Here is a 26,600-nt window from a genome sequence, read left to right on the forward strand (position 1 = left end):
CCACAGGAGGAGAAGGAGCATGTAATAAAGGTCAAATGAAGGAACAACTCCAAAAACTGGGCAGACTTGAAAGACCTTCTACTAGCATTTCATATAATATGATATAGAAAAATGGGTGGAATAACAAAGATGCCATTATTTTCATAAATGTTAACAAAGGTACTCTTTTTTTTTTTTTTATGCACATACACCAACCCATGTGCAAGTGTGAGAGCAAGAGTGCGTGTGCGTGTACAAAAGATGACCAAAAACCAAAATGCCAACAAGAAAAGGTTGACAACACAAATACTGACACGTCACCATGTGTTCTTCACAAAATACCCTCGCAGCAAGCAAATTAAAAAAAAAAGCACACAAAAACATTGTTTTTGTATGGGGGCAAGCCTCCCTGCACCCTCCACCCCCTGCTAAGTATATGTCCTAAGTCCGAGATCACACAATTCCCAGGGAAGGGGCATATTCTTCAACCCCAGTGACTGCTAATCTCACACACTTCTCAACAATTTGTTTTGCCTACAAAACAAATGTCAATATTTGGGAGCTTTGATCATTAAAACTGCTCATTTATATATATATATATATATATATATATATATATATATATATATATGTGTGTGTGTGTGTGTGTGTGCAGGGAGAGAGAGCACGTGCACACACACACACACACACACACACACACACACACACACACACACACACACATATAAACAAGCCAAACAACTACCGCAACATGCATTTGTGCAAATATTCTGTGAGTACACAGGGTAGAGCATTCTGCTATAGACAGCATTGTTACCTATTTTATCCTGGCAAGAATTCCTCATGTTATCAATGACTAAGATATCTCACTTGAGCTTTTGAGCCATTTCCTTCTAAGACTCCCTCATGAAATGTATTTAAACTGTTTAGATCAAGGTACAATTGCTAGATATTCTCCACAGTCATATGTAATATTTCCATGTCTTCTAACTGAATATATATAGAGAAAAGCCTTCAGTAGCGCTGATGTAACTTGCTGAAGGTGCACACTGCTTTTGACAGTTACCTTAGCAAGGCTGCTAGAAAACAGAAGTGCATTCTGTCTGACAAAAGCCACTACAAGAAGAACTCCCCTTTCCCTAAATTGCAATGACCTGAGAGCTAATTTAAGCAAAAAGGGTGCAGGAGTCAAATTTCTAAAACCTTATTTTCAAATTCTTCTGTGTTTGGTGTGTTCACTCACATGCAGAATTTGAAAGTATAGTCTTCAGTCTTGTGTCAAAAACCCTTATGCTACTATATCTCAAGTTATCACAACCTACTATATTCTTGTTTTATGGCTTCGGGCATGGCTGAAAAGGGCCCATTACAGATAAAAATAAATAAATGCAAATAACTGTAACTTAAAGCTCATTTAGTTAGAGAAAATACAAAATTATGATGTGACTTGCACAACAAGGCATATTCTTTTGTTAATTTTCTTCTCTAATACCTTAAAGGATCAGATTTTAAACTCAGCAAGATGGCCTTAGCTTTGTGCAACTCCTTTCCCTGTTGAGCTTAGTAACATTTCAAATATGCTTACTTTCAAATTCAACTTTTCAACCAGCTGACTACAGTTTCTGCATGCAAGCACTTTATCTGTCTTGAAAAACAGCTGTGTCAAACTTTGGATGAGATTCATGAGATTCAGAAATGAATAGTGGAATGCATTAGTCAAAAGATGTGCGCTGCGGCATAGGGGCACTGCTTCAGAAACATAGGCAGTGGTCGGTTCATATGCCAATGATGATGATACAATGATATTAAAATAAGCAACATTATGGTAATGAGCTCATATGTAAATGCAAATAAAGGTAAATAACATGGTTTTCAGTAACATAAAAATTGCGTGGCTAGCAATGGCCACTGGCAAGTTTATAAACGGTCATTTCTTGGCAAACATAGACAGACCAGACTGAAATGTTAGGAGTACCAGCCATATTAACTGAAGAGCATATTTTGGACCACATGGCAGAAGGGTCAGACCATGACTTACATATCACCTCCATGACAGGGACATAGTCAAACACTATAAAGTGGACAGAGACACCACATGGGAGCTTGCAGAAATGTGTGCTGTTCTCACATGGAATCCAGTGGGATGTATAGAATATTAATCCCTATGAACACTAAGACATGTATTGCTGACTATCCTTACTGCAGGGATCTTCCAGTGACCAGCAGGTAATACAGTGGGTATATCACAGGCATCAACCTGATGAATACTACACCTCTTCCTTGATGTCATGCTACACCATGGGAAGAAGCATATGTGGTTCCCAAGGACTGTAGAGGGTAGAAACACCACTATGCAGAAGTTCTATGAAATGGCCCATTTCCTTGAGGCTCTAGGAACCACTGACTGCATCCACGTTGCCATCAAGGCCCCTCATGGTACACATGCACACTAGTACATTGACTGAAAGGGTTTCTACTTCATAAACTGCCAAGTGGTATGCAAAGTACAGGGTATTATATATTTTATTTATTTTATTAGGCATTTGTTCACTAGGAAGGTCTGAATGGGATAATATCCCGTTTTCAGTGGAAGAGAAAACCTCCACAGCTCATGAAGCAATGTACCTCTGCACCGTTCACGTAGTTCTGACAAAAGTCTATCTGTATGTCAGCTTGCCTATCTCACCATGTCTGCAGTCCTGAAACTTAGATGGCAAGACTCATCGCCTGGCATTCTCTAAAGTGAAAGCCAGCCATAAATAATGACTGATTCATTAGAACCACTATTCACGCCGGAAAGATGAAAACACTCAACATTAGTTCATGTTATCTATTCCTTTACTTAATGGGAAAATACATATATGATAAAAGAAAAAAGCAAGAAGTAATAATTTATAATTTTAGTATGAAATCAATGAAAGATAAATATTTTGGTTAAAATTATATATATATATATATATATATATATATATATATATATAAAACAGCAATAATGTCCAGGTCACAGAACATTGTTATGACAAATCTGGGGAACGACAAGAGAATAATATGCTGTCTTAGAATTTGAGGATGCCTCTGAACTGGGAATGTGAATATACACGAAAAGGACAGTCTGTCCATCCTAACATCGAGCATTAAAAGAAAGATTTTATGACCAGTCTGTATGCTGGTAGCATATAAAATGCTTCTTAGAACTAAATGGGAATACGGTTAATTAGCTTGTCCTGGATGGAGTCTGGGAAGGAGTTAATGAGGTCCCTTGATGTTTCTGTATATCATCTAGCAGGATCACCAGCAGCTGTATGTAACAGATGTGATCAGAAAGATGTCTGTTGGCTACAGCAACATAGACACCATGATTCAAGATGAGCACCTCAAAGTACTTATCTATGTTTTTATGTTGATGCTGTGTTTGGATTCCAAAGACTCCAATGCCATTCCCTCTGAGTGGAAAAAAAGTTTTAATGATTCTGCCTTTGAACATTCAGGATTAAACTTTGGCAGCAAAAGTCAATACAGCTATCCAGTTTTGTGTTACATTCACTTGAGCAAGTAACAGTAGACAATTTCTTAATTGTGATTTCTGAATTTGCATCATCTGTGTTGTCTGTTTCCCTACCGCAATCTATGAAAGTATTCCTCAAGTTCTTCATGCAGTTATATTCTGTCATGCAGTTCAGTAGAGCAAAATGGGAAGCCTTAGAAAACAACTGAAAGTCAGTATGTAGTTGTATACGTTAACAATAGTGAGATGTCTTCCTTTTCTGGGCTATTCTTCTGTGGTGCTGTTAGTCACATCCTGACTGTAAGTGAATCTGGCAAGTTGAAAGCTGTATAATTTCTTGTTCTTTTTGGAAAGAGCTGTCCTTAAAAACCTCTTGTACGTCATGTGCATATCCTGCAAGAAGACAGAATATGGTTTACTAGGAATATTAATCACTACACAACATAGGGGGACATGGCTACTTCATTAAGGGAACCCAGTTCAAAGTAACCATTAAGGAAAAAGTGTTAGAAAATTGCTTCTGTAAGAAATCATTATCAGCAAAAAATTCCTCAGTTTCTCAGAGGTCCCTACATACAAACTCTGTATATATTTTTTCAAAGGATTCTTTAAGGATATGCTGTTGGAAGTAATTTTCCATCTCTTACACTGAGTTAAGAATGACAAGTCATTGTAAAGATGTGCTTCTGATGTTGCACAACTGCCAAAACATATGGCAAATTTTGGTATCAAATGTGATGGCAGCAGAAGAGAAGATATAAGTTGTGCAGATCCAGTGAAAGAAAATACCTAGCAACAAATCAGTAAAACAACTGAACACATCTAGCAATGTTCAGAATCAGAATCATTACAGCACTGCAAATAATTTTACTCCACAAGGAAACAACGGAGTATAAGCTAGACAAAGCCGCAATGAGTTCAAGCCATAGCTCTGTTTAATGATGGCCTCTGCAGAATTGATGCCAGTAAGAAACAAGTAAGTTGATTAGATTACTAAATCACTAAATACTCTGCTTCAATCGGTTTAAAAGAGGGACTTATTTAGAATGCTAAAGCCAATGCTTCTACCTAGCCTATTTATTTATTTTTTAATTAAATGCTTGTTAACTAGGGTAATGGACTGGGACCAATTTCAGCTACAGCCTTGGAGATGCAGCAGTTGGAAGTCATTGCATAAAAATCTAAGACCATAATGATAAGTTAAAAGCACATAAAACTGGGGAACATTATGAAATAAAAAGCAAGACTGATATATAAATCTATGTTGTCAATGACTTGGTTATGGCAGTATCACATGTGCCAGGCAGCAGGCTTGAGAACACATGAGTCTGTAGCTGAAAGCCAGCTGTTCTCAGCAGATGGGATTGCCAAAGTCTGTCAAAGGTCCATCCCTTGATGGAGATCAAAGGCTAACACTGGTCAGACAGTCAAAAAGTTACAATAGAGGAGACACACACAAGAGTTTGTCTGACTTTGTACAGTGGCATATAAACATCTAAATTTCTCTACAACATGACATGAAGAAATGTTAGGGCTTTGTGTGAAACGTCCAGTCCCCAGAATTATATTGCCTTGGCCTTTGATCCAAAAATTTTGCCTCAACTCTGGTTAACCCTGATTTGTGGTCCAACATGCAACTTCCCTTTAGAAAGATGAAAACAGACCCTACCATGGAATGAATGACATACAAGGTATCGTCAAATCTGTGGAGGACATCTGACCCACAAGTGCTACAAGAAGGGTCTCAGGTTACTGGATGAATGCATAAAAAAACAAAAGACACACATTTCCTCAAGCTGCAACAGGAAGTGAAGTTCAGTAGGTCAACATACATAGCAACCTTAAACAGGTAAGTTTTAAACATATGGGTATTAAGTACTATTAGTCTTGTAGTGATCTTGGTTAATTGTTTAAAGTTTTTATTTTGATCACTCAGTTACACAATCAAAAGTCTGTGAACAGACAAGACCCAAAGGGTGTTTTTTTATATGCACATGTGGGGGTGGGCAATCCCCTACACATCCTGCTAAATAAAACACACACACACACACACACACACACACACGCACACACACACACACACACACACACACACACACACACACACACACACACACACACACTTAGTAAACAAATTAAATACTTGGTCCTGTGAAAAATCAAATATTTGTGTTTCTACTTTTTTCAGTTTTGGAATAACAAAATACATTTGCAAGAAAAGAGTAGGAACAAATTGCATAGAAAAATGGAAATTGTAGGAAAATACATGCAGAATAATGTTTTGGAGAAGAAGTGAGGTTTAAGGGAAGGCAGAAATTGAACAATTTATATAATGTTTGATTGATGATAGCTGTATAAAAGAATATATGTGATGTATAGTGTTTGTAACCATGAACATGTTAACATGGTTTGTCTTCTTTTATATAAATGTATGCATGCCTATATCTTAAGTGATAGTTTAACAAAGGTGTTAAAATTAGATTTGCAACAGATTTCTCTCAGTCATCTGAATCTACTAAAATACTCAGCATCCTGCTTCTAAGAAATTTCTTTTAAGATGAAATAGAGCTGACGCTAAGAAGAAACATATCAAAGCAGACAAGACAAAATTCTGAGAAAGAGCAACATTTCTGTTTTACATAGTAGGCTTATAATCAAAGGGTCAGTGCAACAATTAAACAACTGCATAAAATGATGGCCCAATTTTCAATCCTTTTTCTCAGCTACTCACCTGTCAAGAACGACTGGGGATTAAAGAACCCTGAAAGCCACACTGCTGCTGGTAGGACAAGATCCTGAGTCCAAGTATCAAGTTCTCGACATTGCAACAGAAGGTGATTGATCCTGCAGAAAATATGAAGAGTTTGGCAAAGTTTCCCTCATTATTTTAAAAATGTCGCTATTTCAACATTTGCATGACTATAATTTTAAATTACCCTAAGAACCACAGGGAAAACTAAAATAATCAACGATTAAGACTTAAGATAAGAGATACTTTCTAAGTATGTATACTATTCAGTTTAATGAAGAAAGAAAGAAAATACTGTGCTTACTATTCGTGAAGAATAAGAAGTTTGCTCTTTTAAGACCTGTTATTATCTGGTGACTGTAACCCACTACTGTCAAATCAAAAATGCACATTTTATCAGCAAAATTCTGAAGCAAAAATCCGAAACAACAATTTCAGTGTGGTTTACAACCAGAAAAAAATACAGACAGGTTCCACGTACTTTTTCACTATCCTTTCAAACTCAATTTGTTTGCCCCCTCTCTTTTAACTTTCACTGCCTTTGCAAAAGCTGTACTCTTATTACAACAGAATTAGGTGAGGCTAAAGGTGCCAGTCTACACTACAAAACCAAATGCAGCAACAATAAACTTAGCTGGCAATTTTAGTGCACATCTATACGTGTACAATTACTTTATTTTTCATTCTAGGGTAAAGGTATTATCAGTATCTCTAGCAGCATGATAATGTAACAGTACAACTGAATATGTGGCAGAGACATGGGTTTGCAGCTGGACTCTTATTTTGACAGTGGAAGCCATGCAGGTCAATCTGACAGCTGCTAATTATGGCATTTCATTATTTTTAATTAAATTCATTATAGGTGCCCTTTCTCAGAACAGAGATTGGCATTGATTAACTGAAGTTATGATCTTTGTGAATCACAAAGGCAGTCAATCCATAACTGCTTTTGGAATATTCAGTGATACAGTAAATATATCAGTTTTGCTCTCAGCTTGCAGGTCAATACAGGTCTCTCAAAATATTGACATTCCTTAATATTACAACCTCCCCCAAGTGACTGAACAGGCTTCTTATTATGACCTTTCAATTACAATTTACTGTGTTGTCAGCATAGTTTAGTAACAGATGGCAGCAATCCAATTATTTGTCATGAAAAAATACAAAACTTGATCCAGCCTTTCTTTCTCTGCCCATTCCTCATCCACTCCAAATTTCTATTACTTTGCAGTTAAACAGCCAGAACTAAACTGCACTACATCACATTTCTGAATTAAAAAAAATTCACCTTCAATGCCAAACCAGTCAGCTTTATCGGAAGGTTGTTGCTGTGCAAACTCAAGCATGCAACTTACATACAACTAAATACTACCTCTGTGATGAACCAGAGGTTTTCCATGCTATGATCTTCCAAGCTGTAAATAACAATAGCAATGCCTACACCACTGTGTGCATATGTATGTATGTACACACGCCCACATGCATACACACACACACACCTGAATTATCCAATAGTGTGCTTCTTTTACATTATGAGTTATTCTGGTTTTAAACAGCTGTTTTGTGAACAAACCATGTAAAATAACTCATCCACCCAATCAGATACTGTACCTTGGTGGCAAATCCAAAATGCATTAAAACTGTTTAGGTAAAATAAATAACTAATCTGCTTTTAAAAATGTTTGCTTACTCTCTCCATATATGTTGAATATTGCTGGTTTTGGTCTGACCAAGCCCAATTACACATATTTAAGAACTCATGAAATAAGCCAAACCTGTAAATCAGTGCATAAGAATTTTCTTCTCACTACTGTGTGAATACTAAAAAAACTTAACTAATATCAAATCTTCATAATCAGCAGTAATCTTTTTGTGTCACTATCTTATTCAAATATTCACTCATACATCTCAATCTCTTAGCACAAGAAATCTGGAAAAATAGCCAAAAATAATTGGGATGGGGACAAAGGTTAAAATTTAGGGACACATTTTAAATATTGCTTCCATAAACGTAGAATGTTGCTAGAATACAATGTTTTGCATTACTATGCATTTTCTGAAGGATGTGAAGTCTGAAACTCAAATGCCTATCATTATTCAGTGAATTCAGTCCTCACTGATTTTCCAGAAAAACAAAATGTTTATAAGGAAAAAAACAAAAATATGAGGAAAACATCTGTACTTTATGTGAAAATCTGGACAGCTGAGTGGTATGCAAATTTTGTATTTTTTTTTTTTTAGTAATCAATATGGTAAGTTTTTTTCCAATATCTTTTTCTGCCAACAAAAAAGTCTATGGTACATTCATAGTTATCCATTTGTAAGTAGAATGAGAGCCAGTCATGATGCAGCCATCATTCAGGCAGCCATGAAGGGATTCTGAGCCCTAACCACACCTCCTCAGGCTAATGTGTATGCCTGCAGAAGCAACGGCTTACATGCCTTCCCTTTTCAATTCATGTATTTCTGCACATTCTCCATGAAGGCTACTGTATGGCTATGGCTTAGACAAGCCAAATGCATGTCCCTAGTCCATATGTTGTATGTCTTGCAAGCTCCTCTCTACATTAGCAGGCTGGAACACTTCTCCCCCTTACGATGGATTAGCCACCATCAGTTGCTCACTCCCACCCTTCTTTATGGATTCCTCCATCAAATGGGTTACTAGACAATCCCAGGTCATCTGGGTCACAGTTAGTGCTTTTCATTCTATACCACAGAGCTGAAATGAAATGGATCACTTTCTACAATACAGATACCAGTTTCTAGGAAACCAGTTCCCTGTGTAGAGGTTCAAGCAAGTGAAGTGTGTGGTCAAATACTGTTCTGGAGAATGCACCAAACTTATCTTTTTTAACAGGTAGGTTTGACCAATCCAAAGACCCTCTTCAGCCATCATCTAGGCTTAATGTACAATTACAGAATTCAATCAGCATACATTTGTCAAAGCAGTATTAAAATATTATAAAAATAATAGAAGTAAAAGACATAGTTTACAACAGAGATTGGGCAATAACCGTACCTTCAGAACTGTTGCATCTAGCAGCTGCCCTAGACACAGCCCAAAATTACAGACACAATGAGGCTGGCTAGACCTTTCACTCACATTTAAGCACTATGTGAACATCACCATTAATACTGTGCTTAACACCAGAAAGTTAGTTATAAGTTGACCAATTGGTTCACAAGAGCTATAGGAATTGGCATGCTTATTCCTAAGTTAGAGAATACACCCCTTATAATAACTTTAAACCATTTGCAGAATACAAACACTATGCAAACCACATTAAATAAAATCTGTAGGTGTGTCTCACTGTCAGAACCCCGATAACAAGAATAAAATAATTAAAATAATAAATTCTACAGACATGTTGAAATCCAAATTCTGCTTGGCACTGTCTGTACTCGTACAAGGTTGCTAAGGCCTGGAACTCTTTACTTGTATCCATTAAGTCTATACCCTCCCTCCCATCTTTCAAATCCACTCTGAAAGACGTCCTAGCTAAAATCTGTCCCTGTTCTTGCTTAAATCCAGGATGAACTATATCCCTAAATGTGAACAAGTACCTTTTCATTCCTTATACCTCCTTACTCTCCCTTCTTCACTTACTTCCTTACTGCTATCTAATTCTCTTCCCTGACTTTCTCTCAGAATATACCATAAGTCTGTTTTCCATCACTTCATATTGAAATTTCTCTTTCTATTAGACTAACTTACCTTTAATTTCTCTACAAGCTGTCTAAAATTTCTCTAAATATTAAATGATTGTCATAAACCTTGTATCGATTTTAATCAATATTTTATATTATGTCTTATTTTGTTATAATTATTTAAATTGAGATGTTTTGTTTCATTTTTGAAGACTGTAAAATTTTATTATTCTTAAAATGTTTTCAGTTTTTCTCTCCAGGCCACGACTGAAAATGGGCTTCTACCCAGTTGGACTTTCCCAGTAATCAAATGTCAGTAAATAAATACATTATTAATACTTTCTTATAAAAACCTCTTACCTTCTGACTGCTGAAGCCCAATGTGCTATAACCATTTATATCCTACTTACAAGGCTTTAATACGGTCTTGCTCAGCATTGCATTGGCTCATCACACAACTCTACTCTTCTGCAGCATGCCACAAATCAAAGTCTCTGGTTCATCCACTTCTCTAGCAAATCTGAACACCTCTGCCTTACCCTCAAGCAAAGGAAAATGACTATTGGCCATTTTGGGTCATTTCCTGTCTTTTCCAGACCCCTGCTATAAAGCGCGTTTTGGTGGGCTTTTCCAGCTATTGAGAACTCAGCACAGCTCCTCGTGGTGGCCAGCAGTGTTCCTCTAGCAGCAGAGACCAGAAAAGACTACCTTTCCAGATTTTAAGTATTTTTCTTGGCTTTTTCGACTTTTTGTGCCTTTCGACCACTGTTTCTGCTTGTTTTATCAAAGTTTGCACTGTTTTTACTGTGTTTATAAGCTAAATCTGTTTACTGCACTTGCTAGTTTAAGTTTTGCCTAAAAGTTAAACTACAGGCTAATACACTCAAGTGTACTAGCTTTTGATAGCATTTAGTCGAAAACCATAGCATTTATTGTGTTTTCTGCTTTTCTGTAAAAAAACAAACAAAAATATCCTTGTTTTCCATACTTTCCTAACTAGTGTTCCAGAGACCAGATTTTGCTGATCCCTGGGCTTTGTCTTGGTTCCTGTGTTTCTCCATTTTCCTTGTTTGGTCAGGGGGAAGTTTCTTTACTCACCAGTGAGAGTGGGGAGTACTGAGCTGCCTGTTTGTCCTTAGAGGAGTGGTTTAAGGCAGTAACTTGTAGTCTATTGGCCATTTTGGGTCATTTCCTGTCTTTTCCAGCCCCTGCTATAAAGCGCGTTTTAGCGTGCTTTAGCGCGAATTAGCGCGATTTAGCGCGGAGTTGCCACTGTTGCACACTAGGGCAGCACCAGTTAAGCAGGTTTAAACTATTCGGGCTACTTAAAGTCCACTCTTCAAATTTTCCCTTAAAACTACCTTCCTCGAACTATACTACTGATCTAATCAGCGTATCCTATAACTAAAAAGATCATCTCTACTTGACTCCAAGTAGACTATTCTCTATCTGTTAAACCTAGCACTTGCTCCTACAGTACTTATTACCTTGATACGGCACTCTTGTCATAGATAGTACCCCAAAAGGCAAACCCCATTTCTCGGTCACCCACGTCCCCGGAATCTTTTTAAAGTTTTTTGTCTATTCCTTCTAGCATGTCGAGGATCAGTTGCTAGTGTCCTCTCCTGCTCAGCTGGTGAACCTGGGAATATTGAGGCAATGTTACAATTGCCTCATGTACACAGACAACCCTCTCCTCCTCCCACAAAACACAAATACATGCGAGAGATGCAACTATACGGCCAAACTGGAGGCTGAGCTCTCTCAACATAGGACTGGCAAGACCAGTCAGGAGGAGAAGGTTACCACACACACTATAGACCCAGTCTCACATAGTACCATCACAACCTCAAATCATACACATAAACACACAAAGACATACTCGGAGGCTCTGATCAAAAATCTACCAAAACAGCAGAGGCCACCAAAGCAGACACCCAAACAACCACCACCTCAGAACACAACACCTGCAACACATAGACCTCACAGTCAGAGTGTCAAACAGTCACAGCCCTTAAGGCCAAACACAATGCCAGACACACTAGTCATTGGTGACTCCATAGTCAGACACACTGACGTCCCGCTCACCAGACTGAGTAAGGAGAAGGTCACAGTAAGCTGCCTGTCGGGCGCTAGAATCCGCCACATAACGCAAGCACTCAGGTCTCTCAACAGCAGGTACAAATATGACTCAGTCATTGTCCACGCTGGTGTAAACGACCTGAGACGTACCTCCTTGGACTACATGAAAAGAGACATTGAGGAGCTCTCTGATTATGTAGCCCAGGCGGGTATGACCCTGACCTTGAGCAGTATCCTACCTTCACCAAGAATGATGCCACAATACAGAGATAAGATGATCAGCTTTAACAATTGGCTTAAACACTGGTGTCATTCAAAGGGGATCCAGTGTCTGTCTGCCTGGGATGACATGCTGGACAAGCCATGCTGCTTCGCAAGGGACGGCTTGCACCTGTCACCCCTGGGATTCCGGATATTGGCAAAGGCTCTTGCCACCCCCATAGTGCCTTTTTAGGCAAGGCTCAAATTCTAAACCTACCACCCTAGAACACAAAAAGGAAAAAACTAAGGGTAATGCTGCTCAATGCCAGAAGTCTAAATCTCAAAATGCATGCACTCGAGGCCCTTCTCAGTATGGAGAACATCGATGTCTGTGCTGTGACAGAAACCTGGTTCAAGGCTCCTGAGAGCACCCCAGCACTATCAGGTTTTACCTCATATCATGCGTTCCGGCCCCAAAATCCGGACAATACCAAGAAAGGAGGGGTATCCATATTCATCAAGGACACCCACACCTCAAGACTGGTGGCAACGCACTATGCATCGGAGACCATCCAGGTGCAATTAACCATAGGCAAGACTGCTCTGCAAATTGTAGCATGTTACAGGCCACCCTCACAAACTCAGGAACCTCACATGGCCTTCCTGAAAACACTAGAGGGATAAATGTATCACCAAACACCATCATACTAGGTGACTTCAATTACCCTAATATAGACTGGGAACACTACTCAAGCCCAAACACCCTAGCCCAAAAGTTCCTGGAATTCATAAACTCAAATGCCATGGAACAACTAGTCACCATCCCCACAAGAGGAGATAACATACTTGATCTCATCATCACAAACATGGGAGCACAATGTTCAACACCGGAAGTATACCCCTCACTGGTGAGATCAGATCACAAACTAATCTCGCTGGAGGTCCTCATCCCACCCCCACCTGAAATAAAAAAGACCACAGTAAAGAACTTCTCGAAAGCAAACTTCACACTTCTAAAGACTAGTGTGGTCTCCTTTAAGGCCCCAGAGCCGGCGGAAAACAGTACTCAAGCCGCTGAATCACTTACAAATGCCTTCTACCAGCACCTGCAGGACTGCATGGATAAGGCAATCCCAAGCAAAACAAAGACTCTTTGTACCAAAGGCAAGCGTCCAGTCTGGTGGACCCCAGCCATAAACAAACTCTACAACAAATGGAGGAAGCTACTACAAGATAGAGCAAAATCCTTAAAAGGTAAGACACCCTTGATTACTATAAGTAAAAAACTAAGAGCTCTCATAAAATCATCCAAAGCAAATTTCGAGAGAAAAATAGCTAAAGACTCAAAAGACAATCATAAGGCCTTCTTTAGCTATGTTAGAAACCTGGGAGGAAACTCCCAGATATGCTCAGAACTAGTTCAAAATGATGTGAAGATTACTGATCCTACAGACATTGCCAACATACTGGCTGACAGGTTCAGTGCAAACTTCTCCCTCCCCCCCAAAAGGAGAGATACCTATACCAAATGATTGCAGCCCCCCAAACATCTCCAACGCCCAAGTGAGAACTGCTCTCTCCAAAGCAAAAACACAGCATCCATGGGACCTGATGGTGTCCCCGGCTGTGTGCTCCACGAACTCAATGAGGAATTAAACCCACAGCTAGGACAGCTGTTTAATCAAAGTCTTACCTCTGGATACGCACTCCAGGAGTGGCGCACTGCAACTGTGGTCCCACTTCACAAAGGCGGTGCCTCCACCGACCCTGGAAATTACCGCCCATTAGCTTGACAAGCCTTATCTGCAAAGCCATGGAGAGGATCATAATGGACCTCATAAATAAAGACATAGGAATTTGCAGACTTTGGATCCAACCCAGTTTGGCTTTGTCAAAGGCAGATCATGCCTTTTAAACTTGGTTGACTTTTTCGAAACAGTCACCAAAGCCATTGATGAGGGAAAGGCAGTCCATACAGCCTACCTCGATCTGGCGAAGGCCTTCGATACAATACCCCACTCGGGTATCATTGAAAAACTCATCAGCTTAAATGTTAACCCATACATCACAAGATGGGTTGCAAACTGGCTGAGTGACAGAACCCACAGGGTCAGAGTTGCTGGCGCCATGTCAGACTCAAAGCATGTCACAAGTGGTGTCCCACAGGGCTCAGTCCTGGGCCTACTCTTGTTTGGCATCTACTTTTCCGAAGTACAAGCAAACACAGGAGGGTTATGGCTGACAAAGTTTGCAGATGACTGCAAACTGGGCGCCATAGTAGAAAACACATCTGACACAGATATCCTTCAGAAGGGTCTCACAGAAACGGATAACTGGTGCCAGAGCCACGGCCTAAAGTTAAATGCCAAAAAATGCATAGTCATACCCTTCGGGAAAAACAAGGTTACCCCTAGCTACCAAATAGGTGGCAATCCACTGAGCACAGAAGAAGTTATCAGGGACCTGGGGACCCAGGTTGATAGTAGTCTGTCATTCGACACCCATGTAGACAAAGTAGTTAGGAAGACCTTCTACATTGCCCACCTCATCATGAAGGGATTCTCATCTAGATCAAGGGAGGTCATAGTCTCCCTTTACTCATCACTCATCAGACCAATGATTGAGTATAATGCCCCATTCGGAATGTATCTGACCCGACACTTGCAGCCAGCAGCTGGAGAGGCCACAAAAGTTCCTCACCAAAAGGATAAAGGGTCTCAAAAATCTGTCCTATGCTGCCCGACTGAAAGAACTCCAGCTCTATTCAGTCGCCACGCTTGCTCAGAGGTGACCTTTGCCTAACATACAAGGCCATGTCAAACCCAGATTTGATGAATATGCTTCACCTCAAAAAATCTAGATCCATCAGAGCCACAAGGGCGGGAGACTTAAACCTCGACACGGCTATTAATAGGACGTGCTGGAGGGATAGATTCATCACCCAAAGACTCCCTATGCTGTGGAACAAAATCCCGGTATATGTGAGGCAGAGCACCTCGCTGGCCTTGTTCAAGAGAAATCTTGACCAATGGATGGGAGATCGCAGATATACCCCAGGGATTACCTCAGCGTCACTGCTCGACAGAGGCACAGCAAAATAATGGGTATAGTTCCCCATACTAAAGGGGTGGCGTAAGCCACAAAACGATGGGCTAGGCTTGTAAATGCCCTCGGGCAGAGAGCCTAGTATGAACCTATGAACCTATGAACTACCAGTGACTGAGCTACTTTCTTCCTTAATACTCTCACCTACAAACTTCTCAACCCAAGTTACAGACCACATCTCCTCGATAAATTATGTATTAAAACCCTGAACTACACCTTACTAATTCCAACTCTCTGTTATTAGCCTGCACTCCCTTTACTCTTGCCTGCTGTGAAAGATCCTTCTTTGAGCATGCCACACCCTGCAGGAACTCTCTATCAGATAACATTAAAAAATCTGATAATCTTGCTTCTTTCAAAAAATCCCTCTGTTCTCACTTCTTGAAGAAAACAATTGCAATTGCTTTGGAGACACTGGCTAACAACATCTGATAAACTTTTTCCTCTTCCCCTGTCTTTGCTACTGTGTTATTACAAGACCCAGTAATACCCCTCCCACACTTTTCATGCCATAGTTCTCTGAATTGTTTGCTAGGCACTTTTCTTGCTGTACTGTTAAACAGTTTAATCAAGTGAATATAGTCAAATTAATTGTTTTTTGGACTACATGTTCTTTATGCTTGAAGGATTATAGGAAGTTACTATGCCAATGGCCCTACTGCCCTTACAAGTCTAGCCAAGTTCTACCCTTGTTTCCACGATCAGCACCTATTGCCCTGTCCAAGAGAGACCCAGGTGGAACCCCCATGGTGAATTTACAGCTACCCATCCTATCGTCCAGACTACATTTGAAGAGGGCCAATGAGGTGCTATGTTTGACATGAAGTGGGAGCCTGTTCCAAAGGTGTGGTAACCTCTGCGAGACAAATCTGTCCCTCCAGCAAGTTCTATTAATGTCATATACCAGGTTAAAGTCTTTAGAGTAAGTAACTTGTGTGCCATTTGACTTGTGGATATGCAGTATTTCCAGTAAAGCAGAGTCCGAGATTGCCTTATACACAAGGCAGAGATCACCTCTGAGTATTATGTATGAAACAGAATAAAGTGACAATGATTTCAGACAATCTACATAGGACAGATGCTGAAGACCTTGCATTTTCCTTGTGAGGAACCTTTGTGGTCTCTCCAATTGCTGCTGATGCTTGGAAAGGTACACACTAAAAGGGGCATTTTACTCAATTATAGGCCTGATGAGGAAAGAACAGGGAGGTTATACTGTATTTCTGTGGCTGGATTCCATGTAACTTGCTATAATCTGCTCCAGTGTGTATACAGTCACATTATGCTTCACTTTTGTATGTATTACTGTAATTATGTAGTTTGATCCATTGTAATTTATTAATGTTTACTTGGCCTAATTATTGGCTGAAAATGGTCTTTGGACCAGTTCACCTACCCCATTAACAAACATAAAGAAAAGCACCCCTGCAAAAAAGCCCAATAAATGCAAGACCACCACACGTTGCTCACCTTAACATTCCTTAATATCAATCTCCTTAAACTGAAATATTGTCCCTGCTCAGCAAGCAATCAAGCTGGATAAAAAATAGCAACACTACCCACTTAAGACACACACACACACAACCAAGGCACCCTAAAAGAAGATTGCATTTTAGAATTGCAACAAGTGAAAAAAAAAAAACAATAGTAAAATTGGCCCTGCAACATGGAATTCTCTACCACAGAGTATAAGAAATGAAAATAATTTGCTGGTATTATATCTGTCTATGAATGGAATGCTTTTTGGACAAAGGTTAACGTAAGTATTAATTATTGTAGCAGGCTCAGGTATATACATACAGTACATTTAATCCAATTTGGGGACTCAAGTCCTGCCAGAAGTCATCTCAGCCTGCTATTACTGGTGTCTCTTGTATACGTAGTATACAGTGAATATTGCTGGACATTAACCATTTGTTGCTTTTGTACTTGAAACTCTCTCTTCTAATGACTAACGTTGAGCTAGGTAAACAAAGACTCCCATTACTACTTGCTATAAAACCAGACTACTGTGCATAACTGTGCTTTCCATGCTAACTGACCTGGGTTGTAAGTTAAGAGTCCCTGGGTTATTTCATTTAGCAAATTAACAAATAAATAAAATTTGTATGTTAAAACAAGGAGTATTTACAGTGTACTTAGCATTTTCAGCTTGTTTGTTACACTTATTACATTGTTTATTGTTCATATATCTGTGCATTTTTAAATTCAGTTGCTTATTCCATAAGTTAAATGCTGACCCAGCCTAATATTCAGTAAAACTCTTTGCTTTAATCACCCCATTTCTTTAACAAAGAACTTGCCAGTTTTGCCAAGCCACTCAACCTGTTATTTAGTAAAATATTAGAATATGATGCTTTCATTTGGATACCTATTCACATTGGCCTCCTTCCTTCTTAAACTAAATCTCACATTCTGGTGTTTAATCAGCCATCCTTCTGTTTTGTTGATTCAAAAACTACAATTGCTTACTGTTTCTGCTTAATGATTATCACAAACAAGAACTATATCCATCCTTCTTTTTCCCTCTGTTCACAGAGCCTGTAAAGAGAGACATTCATTAAAAGGCGTCATACTTGTTCCTTCATTCACCTACTCCCCTACCATTCTCATAAATGTATAATAGGTTAGGCTCTTTACATTAAATAAAAACTACATTTTCATGAATTCACATGCCCCACCACTTTTCTTTTGCACATTTTAACGCAGGACCTTAATGCTGACTCCCTCCCTTCCACCCACACCCACACCAAAATACTCCTACACACTTTTCCTCAGTCTGTTAACCTTGTCTGTTGCTAACACAGAACATTACAATCAGATCTCTGTTAAGAACCAAGTTGCTACATATTCAAGACATGTATGTTAAGAAATTTATTTTGAGAGCAGTCCAACCTTACCATTGTAGTACAAAGAGCTTCAGCTGCTCCAATGTACTACTATTTACAGAAAAAAAAATCAGGAGAACAAAATGTTTTACAGCTATGAAAGCCATAGAAAGTGCAGTTGTGTAAGTAAATGTCTGAATAGATCACTGCTGCAGTAGCCTAAAGAATATGGGTTATATCTTGTACAGGATATAATGGCTGACAGGCTTTCAAAGTTTTAGGGCACCTTCCATGCACCCAGACCACTGATGGCTCAAGCAGGCAAGGGAAAAGTCAGTAGTCAGGGTGCCATGCCCTTCAGAGCTTTTATGCCAACTGAAGAAAGGATGCAAGAGCCCCGATAACAGGTCAGTGCTAGGTATATAAAAATTAATGTCCTCACCGTGGCAAACACAATCATACAAAAAAAAAATTAAATAAGGGGAATGGAGGGAGGGAACTGCTACTGCAGCAGTGATGTATTAATTAAAGCATCTACTGTTATGGTAAGTTTACTTAAACAAATATACTATAATCATCACTAGATCACTGCTGTATGAATAGAATACCAACACTTAGAAAGTTTGGAAGGAGGAAGACTGAGGGTCCAGGAAGCCATAAAAAATGGCCCTAGCAAAGTCTGCTCTAGACCTGAAACAAAAGAGTCTAGCTTCTGGTGCTTTGTGAAAGTATATACAGAGGACCAAGTTACTGCCACTAGAATACATCTAGAGTCCATCCTTTCTGAAATGTTACTGAAAAAGCCAAGGCCTTTGTGCCTTGACCACACCTGGAATGGACTTGTCATGGTGGGAATAACAAAAGGAAATAACATGAAACAACCATTTGGAAATCGTATGCTTTGACACTATTTCTCATTTTTTTTTCTTTCCTTCATAAGAAATGAACAAACTGATTCAGAATTTCTAATGTTTTTGGTTCTGCCAAGATACTATCTGAGTTGTCTGTGGACATCTAAAGTAAGTGAAATACTTTCTCCTTTATTTTTAGGTACTGGAAAGCAGACAATGAGATGGACAGCTCTCCTAAACGTAAACAAGGATACTACTTTAGGCATAAATGAATGATCTGTTCTCAAAGAAAATGAGGTATGGTTATAACCCAGAGAGTCTTTCTGATGAAGTTAGAGCAATCAGCAGCATTGTTTTCCATGTTAAGAATCTCAAATCAGCCTAATGATCTGCTTCTAATGGAACAAGTGTTAATTTTTCCCAAACAAAATTAAGATCCTAAGTGGAAGCCAGTTGCTTTCTAGGTGGATTGGTTTGCAGAACCCCCTTCAAAAGACAGCTTGACATGAGTGCATTAAAAGAGGGAAATCCATGGGCAGACATGCTACAATGGCTAAAAGATGAAGCTTGCTAGAAGAACAAGATAAGCCAGAGAATAACTCACACAGATACTGTTGAACCACAGAAATGCTAGCATTAAAACAATCTTGGTTCTTAATGTGTCACCAACTAGAAAGTCTTTTCCATTTGCCAATATATGAATTCTAATAGTGAGTTTCTTTTCCTTCTTTAATATCTGCTGCACATCCTCAAAAAATAGGTGCCTAAAAGGTATTAAAATATCATCTAAGATGTCATTTGATGTTGTCTCAAGTTAGGGTGTAACAAAAAACCCTTGCCTTATGTGAGCTAATCCAGTCTGAGAGGAAGCTTGTGGTAATTATCCTTTTCTAACAGAAGGGAGGAGCACTGTTGCCTTGATCAGATGGAAGTCAGCACAATGATCTTTGAATAGTTCTTCTGAATCTTCAGAATGACCTTAGATGTCAGTGGAAAGGGATACAGAAAAAATAAGTGATGTTCTTACCATAACGTTCCATGTTTGTTGTCCTTCATCTCGCCTTCCTTCTTTCTGTTTGGGTTCAGAGCCAAACTCGGCTCTGACTCGGCCACATACTATAGCTCAAAAAGTCTTTACTGGCTCAATGATAACCCCTATCCCAACATGCCTAGCGGTAGCTACCCAGATCTTGTTTGTGATAACCAACCACTAGACAAAGCAGGTAAAACAAGAAACAATTTACCAAAAATGACCATAGCAGATAATCCCCTTGTAACAGGAAGGAGGCATATCAAGGGAGGGGACAAAGACTATATCTAAGCAGCTGAAGTGACAGCAGAAACTCAGCCAATGTAGCCAAAAAAAGGAAATCCTCTCGATCATTCAGGAAGGGGGAAGGAGGGAGGGATGCAAGAAGGAAGGTGAGATGAAGGACAACAAACATGGAACGTTATGGTAAGAACATAAGTTCTTTATTTTATGTTGTCCCTATCTCATCTTCCTTCTTTCTGTTTGGGACAGCAGCCTCAGCACCTAAATCCTGGGTGGCTCACTGGAAAAAACTCTTCAGGATCGTGGAACCAAAGGATGCCCTGTTCCAGGAGGCCACGTCCAGTTTGTAATGAGCAATGAACGTATGGGAGTTAGCCCATATTGCTGCCGCAGAGTTAGAATCTAGAGGTAGTCGAGCTTGAAAAGCAATAGAGGTAGCCAAATACCTAGTCAAGTGTCCTCTAATCTTTGCTGGCATTTTCATGTTTCGTGACTCATAAATATATGTGATGGTGTTCGAAAGCCACTTTGACAAGGTTACTTTTGAAACCTGAGAACCTTGCTTCTTCTCTGAAAAGGATATAAATAATTGGTCTGATTTTCTAATGTCCTTGGTTCTATGTAAATAAAAGTGAAACTGCCTATGAACATCCAATTGATGGAGCTTATACTCTGCCTTGTTGTCATAATTGGGGAAGAAAACAGGAAGTTCAATGGACTGATTCAAATTGTACTCTGAACATACTTTTGGCAAAAAGGAAGGATTAGTTCTGAGAGAGACTCTTTCTTTGTGGAAAATTAAATAAGGAGGGCAAATGGAAAGTGCCTATAACTCTGAAACCCGCCTAGCTGATGTAATGGCAATTAAGAAAAGGGTTTTCCACTACAAAAACTTTAGAGGACAAGAAGAAGCTGGCACAAGGGGGGGGGGGGATTAGAGCTGCTAAAACTAAATTTAAATCCCACGGAGGGGGAGGTTCTCTTATTGGGGGTCTTAGGGCAGTACCTCATAAGAAGGCCTTGCAAAGTTTATATGACATGACGTTAGAACCTAAGTGTCCTACGTGAAAATTGGAAATGTTAGCCAGTTGCACCCAAATCGTAGCTGCAGCTGCTCCTCTTTCAAAGGTTTCAGCCAAAAAATCGAGAATCTTTGAAATGGGTGCAGTAAAGGGATCAATCTCATTCTTTTTTGCCCAATAAGAGAACCTCTTCCATTTACTAGCATAAAGTTTCCTGGTACTGGGTTTGTGAGAAGACACCAAAATGTGTTGAACCGCAGGGGAGATTTCTGGAAGCCTGGCTAGGACTGGAAGTGGAGAAATCACGCTGTCAGCTTGAGAGTTTGTATGGAGGGGTGGGGAGCACCTGACTGATGTGTCAGGAGGTCTGGAACTGGGTCCAGAATCCAAGGCTCCTCTTGCAGGTGATGCCAAAGGAAAGGAAACCATAGCTGATGAGGACAGTAAGGGGCAATAAGGATCAATTTGCAACCCAACAATTTTGCTTTCTGAAAAACTTTGGGAATTAGAGGAAAAGGGGGGGAAGGCATAAAGCAGTCCCGGGGGCCAATCATGAACAAGTGCATCCCTGGGTGACTGCCCTGACGGTGGGACTAGGGCAAAGTAGCTGCTACATTTGTTGTTTAGGGGAGTGGCAAAAAGATTGCAGCATGGCTGGCCCCATCTGTGACAAATCAGATCTGCAATTTCCTGTTTCAAGGACCACTCATCAGTGTATTGCCCTGCTGAGCTTGTCCGCCATCAAGTTGGATTTCCCTGGGATGTGCGTTGCAATCAGAAAACGTTGGGAAGACATTGCCCATTGCCATACTCATAGAGCCTCTCGATGCAAGGGGTAAGACCTGGTTCCACCATTTGTTGATATACCACACAAATGACATATTGTCCATCTGTATTACTATACTCCCTGAAGGAAGAGAATCTTGAAGTGCTTGCAACACCAAGAGCACCACCCTCATCTCCAGGACATTGATGTGCAAATGGTACTCATGTGGTTGCCAAGTCCCTTGAACAGTCTGTCCCAGATAATGCCCATCCCATCTGGGAAGCATCCGTGGTCACTGTGGTTACCGGCTGGAGGGTCAGGAATGGTCTGCCTAGGGTGACCTGGGGGGAGTAGAGCCACCACTGCAGATCCCTCTTGAAGGATTCTGTTATTGAAATCAGGTGTGACATTAGTAGATCCTGGAATGACCACTGAGTGAAAAGGAGCCATTGCAGAATTTGCATATGGAAGCGCGCCATAGGGACCAGAGTAATTGCTGCCACCATAGAACCCAAGACCTTCAGTGCATACCGTGCCTGAATTATCTTTTTTGTTATGAGTACTGAGACTTGTTGACGAATGGTAGAGACCCTTCCTTGAAGAAGCCTCGCTATCATGTCTCTTGTATTTAATTCTGCCCCTATAAATGTAATACACTGACAAGGCAGATTTATCATAATTTATGGTGATGTCTAGTTGTGCACAAGTGTGAATTGTGTGGTCCGCACTTTTATCAGGTGATGCTCGGTGGTGGCAGTAAGGAGCCAGTCGTCTAGATATGGAAACACCTGGAATCTTAGACGCCTCAGGTGAGCCGTAACTACTGCCATGCATTTGGTGAACACCCTGCGGCTGTCATGAGACCAAAATGCAGAGCTCTGAACTGATAGTGACTGGCTCCCAGGCAGAAACGTAGATATCTCCTGGATTGCCTGTCCATTTTTATATGGTAGTGTGCATCCTGGAGATCGATAGAGCACATCCAACTGTTCTGACCAAAAAAGGGGAGAATGGACTGCAGTATCACCATCCAGAGCTTTGCTTTCCTGACTGATTTGTTTAGTCTGCTAAGATCTGAAATGGGCCTCCAGTCCCTAGTCCTTTTTGGAACTAAAAAGAACCTTGAGTAAGTTCCCGATTCGATTTGGTCTGCGGAGACTTTCTGGATGGCTCTATTTTGTAGCAACCTTCATACTTCTAGGTTTGACTGATCCCGAAGACTGGGTGGAACATCTGGGATTGATCGGTGTGCTCTTTTGGGGGGTATTTGGGAGAAGAGAATGTTGTAACCCCTGGATATTATGGACCGTACCCATGCATCATCTGTTATCATCTGCCAGGCTTTTGGGTACAGTGATAATCTGCCCCCGACTGCCTCCAGAGGTGGACAGCCGGGCAACCCCTCAGGGGTGCTGGAAGGGTCTAGCAGAGAAAGTATCCCTGTCACCCTGCTGCAGACCCCCCCTGCCGTGAGACCGGCATCTCCCGTTATTATTTCCCCCTCTGCCCCTGGGAGAATTTTCTCCATGTGTGTCAGGCGAAGCTCCCTTGGATTTCCGGAACCCATCTTACCACTCTTTTGACCTTTGAGGTAAAGTCTCGAGGGAGTGGAAAAATGTACTCCCACAGCAGAGAGAGTTTTGCCATCCCGTTCACACCTGGTAAGAGTCTCTTTTACTTGAGGCCCGAACAAAGAAGAGCCATCCAAGGGGGCATTTGTAAAGGAGGACTTGAAGGGATCCACAAATTGACATAGGCGCATCCAGGAGTGTCTCTGAAGAGCAACCCCTGTGCCTGCAGACCTACTTGCGACATCTGCCATATAAGAAATCGGGCACATGGAGAAGTTAATGAGTGAGGTCAAGGTCGCAAGCTGGTTAGCCGTCTTGTTCGCTGCTCCCTCAGCTGTAGGATCCTGAAGGGTATCTCCTAACTCCTTGAGGAGATCCCTCTGAAGTCTTGTAAAGTGTGATAAGTAGTTCAGCAACCTGAGTGTAAAGGCCACTGACAAAAACATACGCTTCCCATACCTGTTCATCATCCGGGACTCCTTGTTAGGTGGATGGACAGAAGAGAAAGTTTCTGCAAGTTCCTTCTTGGTGGCTGCTGCCATCACCATAGCATCAACAGGCACTCCTTTTGAAAGAAATGGTTTGTCTTCAGGGGCAGTTATAAATTTATTGGGTCTCTGCGGAACTGGTTCCATGGTTTCTGGAGAGCTCCTTGCCTTTTGACTCACTACAACTAAAAGAGGATCAAAAGGCGGAGACACCCAAGAGGTGGAGGATCAGGAACCAAAAGCATCCAGGTACACGGACTCATCCTCAGAAGGGGCAAGGGACTTCCAGTTACCCCTCGGGGGACCATGGAGACCCTTCTGACTCCTCCAAGTCTATGTCTGAGGTGATGGACTCAGGGGAGTCCAAATACTTCCTACTGCTTTTTTTCTTCTGAGGAACTTCCTCTGAGGCATGCTCAGGGGAGGTTTCGGAAGAGGTGGGATCACCCAATGGGGTGTCCTGGGGCATAGGTTCCTTACACTTGGGGTGGAGGGGAGGTTCTGAGGCAGACACCGGTATAGAAGGGGAAGGAGCCAATGGAGCTGAGGGTGGAGCAGTCTCAGCAGACAGCACACTCCTCATCACCTCGAAGGCACCGCGGTCGTGGACTGAGAGACTCCAGCTCTGAAGAACCTGGGGACTTCCTCTGAACCAAGGGCAATGGCTCCAAGGCCGATGTAGGAGCTGAGCTCACCTGCGCTGATGCACCGAGAGGGAGTGGGGGAGTTGGACAAGGGTCCATTGCTACTCCCCCCCTCGGAGCTGATGAGAACGCATCGGCTCCCAGATCCCTTGACAAACTGAGGTATCGCGGAGATCGGAGAGGTGGTTGGAACTGAAAAACCTAGGGTTGTCGGAACCGACGGTTCCACCATCACGACTTCCATGCACTCTGGTTCTGAACTGGATGTAGTCGGAGAAGGAATCGATGAAAGAACTGGTTGGCCAGATGGAACCACTTCCTTCTAGGCTGGACTTGGCAACAATTTTGCAAATACCGGTGTGTTGAGCAGCCTCTTCACCACCCTTTCCACGTCATCATCTAAAAGGCTCCTGGATGACTGAGAGGTGTGTCATAAAGACCGGTGACTACCTGCCACAGATTGTAAAATGGGAGACTGTGGAACAGATTTCATCGGCTCCAAGGCAGGGGACCTAGATCTTTTATGAGTCCGAGATGGCTCCGAGACTGCTGATGGAGCCGCTGGAGAGAGAGTCTTATCGGAGCCAACTGTCTATTCTGAAGGTTCAGAAGACTTGTCTTTAGATTTGGTCAGCACCGAGGACAGAGCCGATGAAGATGCAGGTTTATCGTCCTGTTTTTTTGCAGGCTGAGTTTCTCCAGATGCAGCTTCACAAGGGGTTTTTAATAAAGCTCGTAGAATAAGCTTGTTTTGTCTCACCTGCAGGACTCGTGCACTAAAGCCATGACAAATGAAACACGAGTACTGCAGGTGAACAGCCCCTAATCAATGCATGCAACTCATGTGCCTGTCCGTAAGGGACATTTTCTGGCAACACGAGTTGCATTTTTTAAACCCTGATGGTTTTGGATCCTTGGACATAGTAAAGTAGACAACACAAGTTAGCAAAACAATTTACAGTAACACAAATACTGACAAAAAAAAACACAACTTTTTTTTTTTTATAACAAGGGAAGAAAAGAGGAGGTAGCCTCTAAGTTAAATGGCTACTTCACCTAAAGAAAGAAAAGCCTCTAACTAAAATGGCTTCTCCTGAAGGAAGAAGAAGAGACAGAAAAAGGGGAAAGCCTTCTAACTTAAACAGGCTGTCATCAGGGATCACAAAGTCAAGGTAGGCCCACGGAAACGATGGCCACAACAAAAGCAATAATAAACAGCCGAAGGTTTTAGAGGGGGGTAGTAGAATATAAGAAAAAAATAGACTAACACTACCAGTATACAAAAACAATCAGGAAACTGTCACAATATTCAAATTTTAGCACAGTAAAAATACTACTTAGCCTGAGCCAGCAGAAGACAATCTCGAAGCTGCAAGCAGCAAATAAGATCTGGGTAGCTACCGCTAGGTAGAAGGTTTTAGAGTGGGTGGGGGGGGGGGGTAGTAGAATATAAGAAAAAATTAGACTAACACTACCAGTATACAAAAACAATCAGAAAACTGTCACAATATTCAAATTTTAGCACAAGAAAAATCCTACTTAGCCTGAGCCAGCAGAAGACAATCTCGACGTTGCAAGCAGCAAACGAGATCTGGGTAGCTACCGCTAGGCATGTTGGGTTAGGGTTAGCCTCGAGCCAGTAAAGACTTTTTGAGCTTTAGTATGTGGCTGAGTCGGAGCCAAGTTCAGCTCCAAACCCAAACAGAAAGAAGGAAAGCGAGATAGGGACAACATAACTTCATTTCTTTCTAACGTAAAAAGAATGCATCTATATTCCAGGCCTGCTTAAAAGGAGTCCTGGAGCAGAATTGTTCACCTGTTTGTTGTGAATGTAGGGGAACAGATCTATCTGAGGTGCTCTCCACAGCTGGATCAGATCATGGAA

General features: G+C 41.0%; 1 protein-coding gene across 1 annotated transcript in view; it reads right to left on the reverse strand.

Moving 5' to 3' along the window:
• The window catches only part of DNAH11 (dynein axonemal heavy chain 11), a 4,606,558-nt gene that overhangs the window by 372,298 nt on the left and 4,207,660 nt on the right, over positions 1-26,600 (reverse strand). The window contains exon 80 of the mRNA XM_044065542.1: positions 6,216-6,328. Within this exon, the coding sequence (XP_043921477.1) occupies positions 6,216-6,328 (113 nt within the window). The remainder of the gene's footprint in view (positions 1-6,215; positions 6,329-26,600) is intronic.

This window comes from Protopterus annectens, chromosome 3.part0 (genome assembly GCF_019279795.1).
Source record: "Protopterus annectens isolate FY-2018-M chromosome 3.part0, PAN1.0, whole genome shotgun sequence".
NCBI lineage: Eukaryota > Metazoa > Chordata > Ceratodontiformes > Protopteridae > Protopterus > Protopterus annectens.